General features: G+C 41.4%; 1 protein-coding gene, 1 long non-coding RNA gene and 1 other non-coding gene across 5 annotated transcripts in view; 1 reads left to right on the plus strand and 2 right to left on the minus strand.

Annotated features, from left to right (window-relative positions):
• Positions 1-16,609, plus strand: part of GSR (glutathione-disulfide reductase) — a 49,690-nt gene that overhangs the window by 28,549 nt on the left and 4,532 nt on the right. For all 3 annotated transcript variants that reach the window (XM_025420558.3, XM_049095290.1, XM_025420473.3), the window contains 6 exons: positions 2,549-2,603; positions 6,381-6,480; positions 7,953-8,039; positions 9,298-9,456; positions 12,885-12,996; positions 15,762-15,893. In XM_025420558.3, the coding sequence (XP_025276343.1) occupies positions 2,549-2,603; positions 6,381-6,480; positions 7,953-8,039; positions 9,298-9,456; positions 12,885-12,996; positions 15,762-15,893 (645 nt within the window). The remainder of the gene's footprint in view (positions 1-2,548; positions 2,604-6,380; positions 6,481-7,952; positions 8,040-9,297; positions 9,457-12,884; positions 12,997-15,761; positions 15,894-16,609) is intronic.
• Positions 7,303-9,299, minus strand: LOC125752710 (uncharacterized). The gene is made up of 2 exons (XR_007402836.1): positions 8,778-9,299; positions 7,303-7,620 (listed from the first exon to the last, which is right to left on the minus strand). It is a non-coding gene; the product is annotated as an uncharacterized LOC125752710 (long non-coding RNA).
• On the minus strand, positions 13,614-13,686 carry TRNAD-AUC (transfer RNA aspartic acid (anticodon AUC)). The gene has a single exon. It is a non-coding gene; the product is annotated as a tRNA-Asp (tRNA).

A 16,609-nucleotide genomic window follows, 5' to 3' on the forward strand; every position in this document is an offset into this window, starting at 1 on the left:
CCAAAAGTTTTCACTAGCTTTTTTTTTTTTTTTAAGATTTTATTTATTCATGAGAGAAACAGTGACAGAGAGGCAGAAGCACAGGTAGAGGGAGAAGCAGGCTTCATGCAGGGAGCCCGATGTGGGACTTGATCCCAGGTGGATCACACCCTGGGCCGAAGGTGGCGCTAAACCGCTGAGCCACCGGGGCTGCCCAGTTTTCACTAGCTTTTAAAAGGGTTTCATGACTCCCAAAAGGTCAAGACCAACTACTGTAAAAGACAGTAAGATACTGTTCTCAAGTACCTTAAAAATTAATTGGGAAGATTGATTGTTAAGTGAAAAAATTAAGGTGTGGAACAGTGTGTATAGTATGCTACAATTTGAGTCTTTTTCAAAAGGGGAAGAGACTGTACATACGCACCAGGATATCTCTGGAAGGATACTCAAAGCCCTGTCATGCTGACTCCCTCTAGGGAGAGGACTAGAGGTCGGGGGTGGGAAAGATCTATGCTTTTCACTAGATGTTCTGTTGTGCTTTTTGAATTTTTAAAATATATACATTTATTAATTTAAAACCTAGAATAACAAATGAAAAGAAATAATAAAAGGTATGTGCCCCCAGGTTATTTCTAAACCATGAGGCTTGGGGTGCTCACAGATGGGACAGATTACTATGGAATGGTATAAACCAAAAAGACTTCCCAGAAAAGGGGCTGGAGTGATATGTGCTGAGGAAGAGGAAGACTGAAAGAGCCAGTGGGTAATAAAGATGTCTTCGAAAAATATCCAGCCGATTCAACCAGTTTTTCCAGCATTGACGTTCTGGGGTCGCATTCACTAAGCTGAAACCAGAAGAGGTTAGGGCCAAATTGTAGAGACTTACAAAGTCAAATGAAAGAATCTCTGTAATTCATGACAACTGGGTCAGATAACTAACTGGTGGCTTATAAATAGGCTTGTGTCAAGATCTTAAGTGATAATTTTAGAAAACTAATCTGACAGTGACTCACAGAGGATGGAGATCGGTATAGAAAGCTGTGGCTGTAGAATGTACAGGAGGTGATGATATGGTTCTGAACCCCAGCGTTAGCATCTGACCTGTAAAGGAGAAGCTCAGATCTGCAGCCGGTCACTGAGCCACTGCTAGGGGCCAGCCCTTAGCAAGGAGAACAGGCGTAATAGCCTCAGAAGGAAGAATCTGCTACTGTATACTTTTTTTTTTAATTTTAAAAATTTTTTTAATTTATTTATGATAGTCACACAGAGAGAGAGAGAGAGAGAGAGGCAGAGACACAGGCAGAGGGAGAAGCAGGCTCCATGCACCGGGAGCCCGATGTGGGATTCGATCCCGGGTCTCCAGGATCGTGCCCCAGGCCAAAGGCAGGCGCCAAACTGCTGCGCCACCCAGGGATCCCCTGTATACTTTTTTTTTAAAGTATATTCATCCCATCTGAAATCAGGATGTGTCCTTTATTTTTTATTTTTTTAAAGATCTATTTCTCTTAGAGAGGGAGAGAGAGAGAGAGCACAAGTGGAAGGGCCAGGGAGAAGGAGAGAATCTCAAGCAAACTCTGCACTGAGCACAGAGCCTGATGTGGGCCTCAATCTCACGACCCCGAGACACGACCTGAGCCAAAACCAAAAGTGGGATGCTTAACCGACTGCGCCACCCAGGCGCCTCTGATAAGTCATTTAATCATGGCACCTCGAATTTGGTAAAGTGCAACATTTTTATTAATTGATGAGATATTGTGGGGGTCACTGAGAGAAGGAATTATAGATTAACACCTCAGGATTTCACTTGGGTTATTGGTTGGAAGGTGCTCCATTTAACTCAAGTGATAAACTTGAGAGAGGGAGACAGGACATGAAATTAAGGTTCAGTTCTAAACATAGTGAGTTTGAAGCAAAAGTGGGATTATATAGCAGGGTAGTTAGAAATATGGGACTCGGTGGGGGGGGGCACCTTGGTGGCTCAGTGGTTAAGCGTCTGCCTTTGACTCGGTGTGATCCTGGGGTCCTGGGATCGTATCCCGCATCAGGCTCCCCACAGGGAGCCTGCTTCTCCCTCTACCTATGTCTCTGCCTCTCTATGTCTCTCATGAATAAATAAACTATTTTTTCTTAAAAGACAAATATTGGACAGGAACTTGGGGAAAAGGTGAAAACTCAAATGTTTGAAAGTCCTCCGCAGTGAGGGGGAAGAGTTGGTTGAAACCTTTGAAGAACACAGAAGAGAGCCAAGGCTGAGCCAAGGGGTTCATGCCTACATTTGAGGGCAGGAGAATGGAGCAGAGCCAGCAAAGTCTCTTCATGAGAATCAAGAAAGTCTTAGTTTTCAGAGAAAGGTAATCAATAGTCATCACTGCTCTTATTTCTAGAGAGAAAACTGAAGTGTGCACTCAGGGAAGACTGGGTTGGCAGCTTCCCAAGTGGAGACTTTGACAAAACTTGTCAAAACAGTGTGTGATGGCAGAGAACGTGTCTGGGTCCTATACAAAATGTTGATATTGTTTTACAAGAGAAAGCTCAGTCTGTGTGATCAGTATTGCATTTTCCTACATAGGTGCCAGCCTAGGAATAACCAGTGATGGATTTTTCCAACTGGAAGAATTACCTGGGTAAGCCGGCTCCCTTTCCAACCTGAGTGTTCGTTCTTCCCTAGTCTCTCCAGCTAACATTTCTTCTACCTTTCCCTCCCAGCCATTAAGTGTGGGCTTTCCTTGAATTTTTATCACCTACTTCTCTTTTTATGACCTTGGGTATCTCATCCACTAATACCCTGTGTGACTTGAGTTGGTCTTTCTTTCTTTCTTTTTTTTTTTTTCTTTCTTTCTTTCTTTCTTTTCCTTCCTTCCTTCCTCCCTCCCTCCCTCCCTCCTCCTCTCTCTTTCTTTTCTTTTTTAAAGATGTTTTTATTTATTTAGGGGGAGAGAGAGAAAGAGCATGGGCAAGGAGGTACAGAGCAAAAGGGAAAGAAGCAGGCTCTCTGCTGTGCGTGGAGCCTGACACAGGGCTCAATCTCATGACCCTGAGATCACCACCATGAGATTACAACCTGAGCTGAAATCAAGAGCCAGGTGCTTAACTGACTGAACCACTCAGGTGCCCCATGACTCAGACCTTTCATCACAGTTTTTAGGACCAGAATAAATAGAGGGTTAAGTCCTAAAACTCTTCTTTCTTCACCTTAGTACAGCATCAACTGATGATGTGTCTCAAGTAACTGACTCTGTTTCCAAAGCAGCTAGTTTAGGGGAAATCTTCCTAAATGAAGGCTCTGCCACTTTCACAAAAAATAGGTTTTCTGAATCCATCTTTTATGTGTGTTGGTCCAAACAACCTTAGTAAACATCTGTCATAGATTTAGATACTTAGAAAAAGATATACTGAGGAAGATTGTTTCTCTAACATGAAGAAGGTGCCAGTTGCGGGATTTCTAGGTCGGAGGGAGCCTCCTTTCACTCATGATAAGTGAAGACACCTTAGAAGCTGGAGGAGGGATCCTTTTCTTTTGGCCTAGGACTCGCCTTTATCTCCCTCTGAGGAGTTCTCACTCTGGAATCAGTATTACTCAACGCTGCTGCTCCCTCCCTCGGCAGTGCTGCCAACCCAGTATGAGGTCTTAATCCTGTAATTTTATTAAGTGCTTCATGGAGGGTGACTAATAATCCATGTTCATACCTTTATCTTAGTTCACCTGGAGCCACAGATGGTTACTAAGGGGCAAGAGGGCTTCTTTGAGTTCCACAGCGGTGGTGTAAATCTCCCATGAAGGTGCAGGCAATCTTCTGACTTCGAAGAAAACATAGTTGTTTTAGATTTGCTGTCTGCAGGGCATGCAGCTGTGTTAGAGAACAGCTTTTCTTTCCTCATGATCTACTGATCTACCCTGTACTGTTTGGTTTTAGGGTTGAATGATGACACATGTGAGAATGTTTCCAGAAATGTGGTCATGACTCATCATGTTTGGATGATACAAGTCAATCTAGACTCACCCTCATAAAAGCTTCTTTATAGATACTTGTCCATTAAATACTTTAAAATAGGGATCCCTGGGTGGCTCAGCAGTTTAGCATCGCCATCAGCCCAGGGCCTAATCCTGGAGACCCGGAATCAAGTTCCACGTCAGGCTCCCTGCATGGATCCTGCTTCTCCCTCTGCCTGTTCTCTGCCATCTCTCTCTCTGTCTCTCATGAATAAATAAAATCTTTAAAAAAAAAAGTATTTTAAAATAAATGATTTAAAAATAGAGTCATTTATTTTAAAATATTTAAAATGCTAGCAACACAAGCTTAATAAGTGAATTTATGCATCTTAGGACCAAAAGACTCTGGGAAATAGGAAATGAATGGACAATATTTTTCTTCTTTTAAGATTTTATTTATTTTAGAGAGAGAGGGTGGGAGTGTGCAAGAGCGGGGAGGGGTGGAGGAGGAGGGAGAAAGATTGAAGCAGACTTCTCACTGAATGGGGAGCCTTGACACAGGGCTCGATCTCCTGATCATGAGAAAGGAGAAGAGGTCAAATATAATAGGAAAGAGTTAGGTAGAGATGGAAGAGCTATTTCATAGTTTATTTAGACTGTGTAGCCATTTCTCTTCAAATCCTGGGTTGTAAAATAAGCTGACTTGTAGCTATTTGGGTTCACACTTTGTCCTCTATCTAGACCAGACCCCTCTGATGGCACAGACTCAACACATGGATGTCTTACCTTTGGAACATAGTAAAGAAAGTTTTTCTTTTTCTTTCCAGATTGGTTACTTCTCATCCAAGCATTGTCATGATGATAGAGCACTCTGTTTGAAGCATTAGAGAACTCCAGCCCCAAACAGGGCGGCTCTGGCTAAGGGGCATTTATGACTCAGGCTGCAGCATAGAAGTAATCCTCATTGCTCTAGGGCCAGGATTGACTTCACCAATGATTCAGACTTTCATTAGCATTTATCTAGTGTTTAAGATGCCTTCTTAGACCGAAATTTATACAGGGAGTCTACTTTTTCAGATCTATCATATAACTTAAAGGGCTTGCTTAGTTGGCCTTTAACCTATTGCAAAGATGGGTAGAATTGAATAGTGATCAAGAATTTCTAGGGCACCTGGGTGGCTCAGTCAGTTAAGCGTCTGCCATTGGCTCAGGTCATGATCCCAAGGTCCTGAGATCGAGTCCCATATCGGGCTCCTTGCTCTAGGGGAGCCTGTTTCTCCCTTTACCACTCCCCCTGCCAGCACTCACTTGCTTGCTCTCTGTCACTCTCTTCGCTCTTTCTCTGTGAAATAATAAAATCTTAAAAAAAGAAGAAGAAGAAGTTCTGAGCAGGGAAGAATCAGGGTAAGTGTTGCCAGTTTTAGTTTTAGGTGCAAATGTTACTCATAAGGAATCATCTCTAGTTTCAAAGGGTTTTTTTGTTGTTGTTGTTTCTTCTCTGAAGAAATGAGACTAAAGAACTTTTTTTCTTAAAGGTTTATATATTCATATGAGAGAGAGAGTGGAGTGTAGGGGAGAGGAGCAAAAGAAGAGTGAGAAAAAAATCTTTTTTAGCAGACTCCACACTGAGTATGGAGCCTGACATGGGGCTCGATCTCACGACCCCAAGGTCACCACCCTGAGATCATGACCTGAGCTGAAACCAAGAGTCAGAGGCTCAACAAGCTGTACCACTCAGGTACCCTGAAGCTGAAGAACTTTTATTTTATTTATTTATTTATTTATTTTTAAGATTTTATTTATTCCTGAGAGACACATACACACACACACACAGGCAGAGACACAGGCAGAGGGAGAAGCAGGCTCCCTGCAGGGAGCCCGAAGCGGGACTTGATCCCCAGACTCCAGGATCATGTCCTGGGCTGAAGGCGGCGCTATACCGCTGAGCCACCGGGGCTGCCCTGAAGAACTTTTAACAACTAAAAATATATTTCCCTTTCACAAAGAGGTATTTTCTGCATAAAATTGCAATGTGGGGGCAGCCTGGGTGGCTCAGCGGTTTAGCGCCACCTTCAGCCCAGGATGTGATCCTGGAGACCCAGGATCGAGTCCTGCATCGGGCTCCCTGCATGGAGCCTGCTTCTCCCACTGCCTGTGTCTGTGCCTCTCTCTCTCTGTGTCTCTCATGAATAAATAAATAAATAAAATATTAAAAAAAATTGCAATGTGGTATCCAGGATTGCATCCTAGAGCAGAAAAAGGAAATGAAAAACCGGTGAAGTCTGGATAAAGCCTGGAGTTTGGTCAATAGCAAATAGTTTCTTAGTTTTGACAAGTGTATCATGGTTATGCAAGATGTTAACTTGCAGAGAAGCTGGGCAGAGTGTATACAGGACACTACTATACTATCTTTTCAAAATTACTTCAAAATAAGCTTATTTAAAAATATTAACCCTCTCTCTCATTTTAGCCGCAGTGTCATCGTTGGTGCAGGTTACATTGCTGTAGAGATAGCTGGGATTCTTTCCGCTCTGGGTTCAAAGACATCACTAATGATACGGCATGATAAGGTAAATTCTGTCTTTTTCCAAAATTCCCTTTGCTTGACACTAATCTTTTAAAAAAAATCTACCCTGAGAATACTCTCATGTTGTCATTAAATTCTAGGGTGTAGAGTACGTGGGCATCAGCTGGTGTGTGCTGCATGGAACTACGTATAAGCTATTTGATTGGGCCATATGTTCCTCACCAGCTGTCAGTTGATAATGATTTTGATTTGATCAAACTGGCTGGTATTTTCATCGTGAAGCAGTGGATAGTATCAGGTGCCTTAAAAGGAAACAGGCAGGCTTAAATATAAATATTAGTTTAATTGAATGGACTGTCAGGTTAATTTCTTATTCTAGAAATCAATTTCACATGCTCAGAAGGTAGTGTTGGATTAAAAACTCAGTCAAAAAATTTACTATATTATTTGCATTAAAAGAAAAACATATCAGGGTGGTTCAGTGGTTACACATCTGCCTGTGGTTCAGGGTGTGATTCTGGGATCTGGGATTGAGTCTCACATCTGGCTCCTTGTGGGGAACCTGCTTCTCTCTCTACCTATGTCTCTGCCTCTCCCTCTCTGTGTGTCTCTCATGAATTAAATAAATAAATCCTTTAAAATATAAAAAGAAAAATGTATCAAAGATATTTGCATACCTATGTTCATGGCAGCATGATTCACAATAGCCCAGAGGTAGAAGCAACCCAAGTGTCCATTGACAGATGAATGAATAAACAAAATGTGTATATTTGTATGATGGAAGGACATTTTGACACCTGCTACAACATGGATGAACTTTGAGGACATTATGCCAAATGAAATAAACCAACCACAAAAAGACAAATATTGTGATTCCATTTAATCTGAGGTATCTAGAATAGTCAAACTCATAAAAACAGAAAGTAGAATGGTGGTTGCCAGGAATTGAGGGCAGAAGGAAATGAGGGGTTTAATGAGTATAGAGTTTCAGGTTTGTAAGAAGAAAAGTTCTGGAGAATAACTCATGACCTCCCATCTTTTACCCTGCCTGAGGTTTGTTGCATGTGGATTATTCCAAAAACTTCTCCAAGGCCATGTTCTTGACTTCTTTGCTTAGATAAGGAGATTTTTCCCAACGAGATCTTCCCTTAAATCATATCAGAGTGGAAGCTGCCCTGCAATACTGAAAGGGGAAGGAGAATTTCTGGTCCCAAAACATAATCATAGAAAAAAGACGCAAGCTTGGGAGGAGAGGGACATGGTGAAGAGAGTAGAAGCCTGAAGGTTGCCTGTCTATTTAACTCTAAAACTGGAGTTGCTGAAATCAGACCTAATACAGACATTGGTGGTGATGTAGGAAAATAGATTAAAACTCCACTTACAATATAGCCATGAATGAAGGAAGAGAGAGGAGGGAGGATGCTAATATTTGGCCCCCAAGTTTATAACCTATCTTCAATCAAGTTTTATTACTTTTCCATCACTCATCTCTCAGGTGTCTCTGTTTATATACAGGTACTTAGAAATTTTGACTCAATTATCAGTTCAAACTGCACTGAAGAGCTGGAGAATTCTGGCATAGAGGTCCTGAAGTACTCACAGGTATGGCCGAGTCCGGGGCATGCTTACTACCCTTCATCATCTGAGTGTCTTGAACCACACTTTCTGCTTTTGGTTTCTACCTGGGTGTTTCATAAACAAACACCGTGTCTACCCCAGTCATTGTGTGGCTTTCTAGAGTATTACCAGTTCTTTTCTTTATCCTAAGAAGCTATATTTCTCGATATATTAGTAAAAACAAGGTATAAAAGAATAGAAATCTGGTAGTTGAATTTAGTTAGAAATAAAACTCATGTTTTGTGCTCAAGTGCCTTATTGAACATGCTTATTTTTCAGGAAATAATATTTTGAAATCTATTTTTAAAGTATACCCTTTTGGGATCCCTGGGTGGCGCAGCGGTTTGGCGCCTGCCTTTGGCCCAGGGCACGATCCTGGAGACCCGGGATCGAATCCCACGTCGGGCTCCCGGTGCATGGAGCCTGCTTCTCCCTCTGCCTGTATCTCTGCCTCTCTCTCTCTCTCTCTCTCTCTCTCTGTGTGTATTACTATCATAAATAAATAAAAATTTAAAAAAATAAATAAATAAAGTATACCCTTTTGAGTCTGCAAATGGACAGAATTACAGGCCACTGGAGCTGAATTACAGAGTACTAGGGAATCACTAAATTTCAGAATTGTCTTGGAGTAATAATAGGCTTGTAATAACTGCACCCTCAGCAATGGCCTTATCAAGTAAAATAACAAATGTGAAGTTGCTTTGTGAATGTAAAAGTGCTAACCTAGTATTGGGGTCAGAACCCCTTGGGATCTTCACCAAGCTGTGTGCACCCAACTCTTCTGACCCAATTCTCATCCCCTCCCTGTTCTGATTTAGAACATCCAGGAGAAGTATCAATTGTGAGGTATGAGCAAGTTTTCTAGCGATGTTCCTACAGCCCATTTCCTTCCTATACTCCAGTCACCTATCACTGTGCTTATATTTGTAACTTAAATTTTATCGTGGTTTTTAAGAAGCACAGTTTAAAAAACTTGCTTTTAGGCTGAAGCAGTAAGGTGTAAGTTGACACAAGCAGACATTTCTGGCCATCAGGTGGATGATTTAGGGCAACCTAGGAAATGGTCTCAGCTCTTAGGAGTTGTAGTGTTAGTGTCCTTTGGGTAAAAGTGAATATGTCAGCATGAAGGATCTCCACATATAGGATTTGGTGAAGGTTTTTTAAATGTTAAGAATTCTGATTTCTTCTTTGTTCTCCACCTTCTCTCCCTCTCCCCAAATTAACACATTTTATTTGCCAATAGGTCAAGGAAGTTAAAAAGACATCCTCAGGCTTGGAACTGTGCATGATTACTTCAGCTCCTGGTAGGAAACCCACCTTGACCACAATTCCAGATGTTGACTGCCTGCTATGGGCCATTGGGCGGGACCCAAACTCCAGTGGCCTGAATTTAGACAAAGTGGTAAGCTGACTTGATCTAACCAAAACATTCTTTTTTTTTTTAATAAATCTTTTTTTTTTTAAATGTTTATTTATTTATGATAGTCACACACACACAGAGAGAGAGAGAGAGAGAAAGAGAGAGAGAGGCAGAGACACAGGCAGAGGGAAAAGCAGGCTCCATGCACCCGGAGCCCGACGTGGGATTGGATCCCGGGTCTCCAGGATCACGCCGTGGGCCAAAGGCAGGCGCTAAACCGCTGCGCCACCCAGGGATCCCTAACCAAAACATTCTTGAATCTGTTAGCATTCCTGTGTTCCCCACCCCTTAGCCCCCTAAACTTTGGTGAGTTCTGTTAGATTTTTTTCTTTTTATTTCATGCATCTAGTTTGTCATCAAATCCCATTATTTCTTTGAAATTAAAAACAAAACAAAACAAAACGATTTTCCCTGTTTAGTGTGGTCACTCTAAATCAAGTCTTTGCACCTCAAATCTAGATTGTCCAGCAGTGCCCTGACTAGCCTCTTCCTTACAGGTTTCCTTTTTACAAGGATACTTGTCTTTTTAAAGTCCTGTAATTATTCCTTATCATCTGCAGCTTTAATCTCGATTGCTGGAGGTGTGTCAATCATCCTGGACATTTGGAGCACTTGGGGATAGAAATGAATGTGAAGCTGATCTACCAGTGTTACGATTAACATTCTTAGTTCTTTTAAAATTTTTTAAAATGTATTTATTTGAGAGAGAGAGAGAATGGGCAGGGAGGAGAGGGAGAAGCAGGCTTCTTGTGAGCAGAGAGCCTGATGTGGGGCTTGATCCCAGGACCCTGGGGATCCTCACCTGAGCCATAAGCAGATCCTTAACTGACTGAGCCACCCAGGTGCCCCTGTTCTTTTGAAAAAAAATTTTTAAAAGATTTTATTTATTTAATCATGATAGATCCACAGAGAGAGAGGGAGAGAGGCACAGGCACAGGCAGAGGGAGAAGCAGGCTCCATACAGGGAGCCCGACGCGGGACTTGATCCTGGGTCTCCAGGATCTGGCTCCGGGCTGAAGGCGGCGCTAAACCGCTGAGCCACCGGGCTGCCCTGTTCTTTTGAATTTTGAAAAAAATTCTACTGTAGTAGCTTGGGGTCCAGATCCCAGAGTTTGATCCAATTTTGAATCTTAGTTCTGTTACTTACCAGTCGCATGGCCTTAAGCAATCAGCTTAATTACTGTTAAGTTTCAATTGCTTCATTTAAGTACAGGAATAAAAATAGTACTTGTCTCACTGGCTTATAGGCTACAGTAGATGATGAGAAAGTACATGCAAAGTAATTAGTTTAGATGCTGGCTTATAATATGAACTCATTCCACGTTAACCATCTACTGTTGTTAATAATGATTTTCCTGATACACTATACTACTCTACAAGTGATAATAGAATTATTTTATGTTTGAGGTTTACATATTTGATGGAACCTCTTGAGCAGTGTGTCACATTTTGATTTGTTCTAAGTAATATTATTGTGTGGATTATTTTTCATTTCATTAAAGGTATTTTTCAGCATTTTAAAAAAGTAAAATATCCAGGGAGATGTTTTTCTTGTTTTTAATCTTCATATTTGGTGAAATTTAATAAAACTTGTTATCTATTTTCCTATTAAAAAAACTAGTCATCCAGATTTTCACCTTTCAAGAGATAACTTTGTCATTGTACAGATATAGGCTTTGGTAGGTCTAGTTTTTTTTCTTTTTTTAAGATTTTATTTATTTATGAGTGACACAGAGAAGCAAGCAGAGACATAGAGGAAGAAGCAGGCTCCTCTTAGGGAGCCCAATGCAGAACTCGATCCCAGGACCCCAGGATCATGACTTGAGCCAAAGGCAGATGCTTAACTGCTGAGCCACCCAGGTGCCCCAGGTCTAATTTTCAACTATGTTTGCTGAATCTTTTAAAACTGAGATAAAAGTTTTAAGTCTTATTCAATGTTAAAATATATTTGTAGGGATCCCCGGGTGGCTCAGCGGTTGGAGCCTGCCTTCAGCCCAGGGTGTGATCCTGGAGTCCCGGGATCAAATCCCACATCAGGCTCCTGCATGGAGCCTGCTTCTCCCTCTGCCTGTGTCTCTGCTTCTCTCTCTGTGTGTGTCTCTCGTGAATAAATAAATAAAATCGATCCACAGAGAGAGAGGGAGAGAGGCACAGGCAGCGGAGAAGCAGGCTCCACAGGGAGCTCGATGCGGGACTCATACAATATATATTTTGTATGATGCAAATGGAATTATTACCATGTGTAGGTCTTGTCAACATATTACTAACCTACTTTAATCCTGTCAACAACTCTTTGAGGTCTAAGGATGAAGAAAGCACATAGATAATAAACAGCCCACCAGACTGTAATTCTATTGACTAGGCAGGATATCTGTATTATTTATCACTATTTAGAGTGAGTAGGTTAATGCCTCATTTGTACTAGAAGCTTAAGTATTTGTTGATAAATCGGCAGTTATACAAGCCTATACTAGCTAGTATAGGCATAGCTAGTAAGTGGCAGAGCTGGGTTTTGAACCTAGGTCTCTCTCCTTCCAAAGGCTGTACTCTTAACCACTATGCTACCTATTTCTACTCTCTGTCTTCTCACATGGGAGTTTATACACATGGAATCTGCAAAGCCACAATGTAATCATGGCACATCTTTTTGGAGCAAACACTGGCCTCAGGAAAAAATTTTGGTAAAGAAAACATCAGTATGTTTTAGAGAGAATACCATATTTCCTTGGATTTTTTAAATTAAAATGGTAAGCCTCAAAGAAACCTGCTTTTAATGATTGCTTCAGGTTGTCCCCGCTAAGTTATGAGTTAGCATGTGAGTTAGCTGCCAGAGGAGTACTTCAGTGGAAAAAGTTTTTTTTTTTTTAAATGTTTTTGTGGGTTTTTAAAAAAATGTTTTATTTATTTATTTGAGAGAGAGAGAGAGGAAGGGAAGAGAGAATCCAAAGCCGACTCCATGCTGAGTGTAGAGTCTGACCCAGAGCTTGATCCCTAAATAGGCAGATCTTGACCTGAGGCGAAACCAAGAGTCAGACGCTTAAATGACTGAATCACCCAGGCGTCCCTTTCAGTGGAAAAAGTTTGAAAGCACTATCTTTGGTGGACTCCACAGTGATAGAAAATAGCACATCTGATAGTTGAGTGTTTCCTTTTCATGTTTCCCTGGTGAGTTGATTTGTATAGCAAAGGCAAGACCTGTTAAATATCTCAAAATTGGATAAAATACCTTTTAAACTAAGCAAAAGACATGAACTTGTCAACTTGTTAAGATGTTTTTTATCTTTTGCTTGAGTGTTGTGGTTTTTAAAGATTCAGGCTGAAGAGGTTCTTGAAATGAAGATCCAGGGATTTGATCTGTCATTTTTCCTAGATATATCAAATACTGACATAACAGCCTTTCACTTTTTTAGGGAATTCAAACTGATGACAAAGGTCATATCATAGTAGATGAATTCCAGAATACCAGCGTGAAAGGCATCTATGCAGTTGGGGACGTGTGTGGAAAAGCTCTTCTCACTCCAGGTACTGTGTCTTTTTCTTGGGTAAGAGAGGCTGTGTGTGTCATATAAAACCATTCAGCTTTTTTCACAGTCAGATCAGCTTAAGCAGAGTGGAAAGGATGAGTGACTTACTGTTGTCAGAATAACAATGTATTGAAATAGCTTGGTACCTGATGTTTTCTGAATAATATTAATTTTTCCTTAGAAGGCTTTTAAAATGCTTTAGTGAAGACTGAGATTGTTAGAGAGATGATATGATCATCTTCTGAAGATTGCTGTAAGAATCTGAGTTACATATGGTGACAGTGGAAGGAAGTGGCTTTGGAAAGAAGTAATTTATTTTATTTATTTTTTAAAATATTTTTATTTATTTATTCATGAGAGACACAGAGAGGCAGAGACCCAGGCAGAGACAGAAGCAGGCTCCATGCAGGGAGCCTGATGTGGGACTTGATTCCGGGTCTCCAGGATCACACCCTGGGCCAAAGGCGGGCGCTCAATCACTGAGCCACCCAGGTGTCCCAGAAAGAAGTAATTTAGAGTGGCATTCTTATATGATTATTTAGTCTATTTTTTGGAAGATTTTAATTTTTATTTGTATATACATATTTTTTAATTTGTTTTTTTAAGTAGGCTCCATGCCCAACATGAGGCTTGAACTCATGATCCTGAGATTGATAGTCACACACTCTACCAAATGAGCCAGCCAGGTGCCCTGATTATTTAGTCTTGATAACGACTGAGATTGACCTATCTCCCCTAATCCTATACCTCAACCTACTTTCTGAGTTAACTGGCACCATTTCAAGCCCTTTGTCCCACTTTTATTACTGTTATCACTCCTTCTGCTTTCACTCTGTACCCCTGTGGTACATATGTCACCAGCCTTTCTAAAATGGCCGTGGGTCTTTCCTCAGAATGGAAACTCCCCCCAGTCCCACACCCAAAGCCTTTTAGTTCCTTCAGGAAGTTCTTTTAACAGTAGCAAAATAACAAGCAACATTTCAAAAACTTGATAACATAATCTAAGAGTCAAAAATGTTATCAAAGTGAAAAAAAATTTCTTATGTATCCTTTTGATACCTTATTTTGGGAAAAAACTGTCATTTTGAAGTCAACAAAATTTTTTTTTAAAGATTTTATTTATTTATTCATGAGAGACACAGAGAGAGAGAGAGAGAGGCAGAGACACAGGCAGAGGGAGAAGCAGGCTCCAAGCAGGGAGCCTGATGTGGGACTCTATTTCTGGTCAACAGGATCACACCCTGGGCCAAAGGCAATGCTAAACCACTGAGCCACCAGGGCTGCCCTGAAATCAACAAAATTAAGAACTGGTGCTTTTACTGAATGTAGGCATTTTTTTCTGCGTACAAGATGTAAACAGGCTAAGGAGAATAAACTTTAAAAAAAATGAGAAGTAAAAATAATTTTAAAAAATAAACTTGGGGAGCCCGGGTGGCTCAGCGGTTTAGCGCTGCCTTCAGCCCAGGGTGTGATCCTGGAGACCCGGGATCGAGTTCTGCATCAGGCTCCCTGTGTGGAGCCTGCTTCTCCCTCTGCCTGTGTCTCTGCCTCTCACACTCTCTGTGTCTCTCATGAATAAATAAATAAAAATCTCAAAAAAAAAACAAAAAAAACAACTTGGGCAGCCCGGGTGGCTCAGCGGTTTAGCGCCGCCTTCAGCCCAGGGCATGATCCTGGAGTCGCAGAATCGAGTCCCATGTCATGCTCCCTGCATGGAGCCTGCTTCTCCCTCTGCCTGTGTCTCTGCCTCTCTCTCTCTCCTCTCTGTGTAGTCTCATGAATAAATAAATAAAATCTTTAAAAAAATAAAAAATAAACTTAAAAAATTCTGAGAGCACCTGTGTGGCTCCATCAATTAAGCATCTAACTCTTAATCTCAGCTCGGACCTTGATCTCAGGGTCATGAGTTAAAGCTCCCTGTTGGGCTCCACACTGGGTGGAGCCTGCTTAAAAAAAAATACTCTGTCAAGTCCGTAGCAATATGACTATGTGTTTATAACGTGATTGTCTGAGAACCATGGTCATCAGAAGTCCCCTTGGACAGCAAGGGAGAATGTGTCATTCACCATCCAGGATTGTGGTCTTTATCCTTATCAACCAGAGCCCTAATCTGTCGGAACCAGCCAGAGAAGAGGAGTCACGATATAACCTGACAGAGAGGCTGAGGCTGGGGGCCTTCTATGGAATTAAATGAAAAAAAAAAGTAGAGGTTATAAAAGTACAAATGAAGTTGCTCAAAACTAAAATAGTTTGCTTCATTAATATTGTATCAAAAGGCTAATACTCTAATTAGGTAACTGCTAGATGATCAGGAACTAGTAAACATATCCCGCCCCCCCCCCCTTTTTTTGCCCTGATAGAATTTACAGAATTTATATAAGCTAGTAGTTTTTTAAAAAAAATATTTATTTATTCCTGAGAGGGTGGGGTGGGGTGGGACAGAGACACAGGCAGAGGGAGAAGCAGGCTCCATGCAGTGAGCCTGACGTGGGACTCGATCCGGGGCCTCCAGGATCAGGCCCTGGGCTGAAGGCGGCACTAAACTGCTCAGCCACCAGGGCTGCCCAAGCTGGTAGTTTTGAATTGTTAACTAAGGCATTGTTATGTCTTCATTATATTGATATAGATACTATAATGAACATGAGCATGAAACTTTGTCAGAAGTCGTACACTGAGCCAGATGAGGAAATGGTTAGTGGAACCATCTGGTAGTTTTAAAATTGAGTAATAAACTGAAACACTGATTTAAAATTATGTTTGTAGTTGCCATAGCTGCTGGCCGAAAACTTGCCCATAGACTTTTTGAATGCAAAGAAGATTCCAAATTAGACTATGACAACATCCCCACAGTCGTCTTCAGCCACCCCCCGATTGGGACAGTGGGACTCACAGAAGGTAGGTATTTAAAAACATGGGTAATTTATAGTTTCTGTCTTCCCCCAAATGCAGGGGGAAGTTACTGACTAAATCTATCTTCACTCCCTAAGCTACACTCCTTCCTGGTTGGCCTCTTCTCACAATTCCAGTTTTCTCCCTAACTGCTAACACTTGGGGAATAGAATTCCTTTTCCTCACACTGCCCTGTGTGTCTCTGCCTTTTTTTTTTTTTTTTTTTTTTTTTTTTAGCTTTTTCTATGTGAACTAATTTCAAGTTTAAAGAAAAGTTGCAAAAATATAGTAGTTCCCTTTATCTGTGGCTTCACTTTCCATGGTTTTGTTACCCATGGCCAACAGTGGTCTTGGAAGATGATCCTCCTGACTTACTCTCAGATCAATAGTAGCCTAATGCTAGGTCACAGTGTCTACATCACTGCCTCACTTCATCTCATCACATAGGCATTTTATCATCTCATGTCATCACAGGAAGAAGGGCAAGTAAGTATGATAAGGTATTTTGAGAGAGACCACATTCATGTAACTTTTATTGTGCATTGTTTTTTTTTTTTAATTTTTTATTTATTTATGATAGTCACAGAGAGAGAGAGAGGCAGAGACACAGGCAGAGGGAGAAGCAGGCTCCATGCACCGGGAGCCCGATGTGGGACTCGATCCCGGGTCTCCAGGATCCCGCCCTGGGCCAAAGGCAGGCGCCAAACCGCTGCGCCACCCAG

The sequence above is a fragment of the Canis lupus genome, chromosome 16, assembly GCF_003254725.2.
Source record: "Canis lupus dingo isolate Sandy chromosome 16, ASM325472v2, whole genome shotgun sequence".
In the NCBI taxonomy this organism is placed as follows: domain Eukaryota; kingdom Metazoa; phylum Chordata; class Mammalia; order Carnivora; family Canidae; genus Canis; species Canis lupus.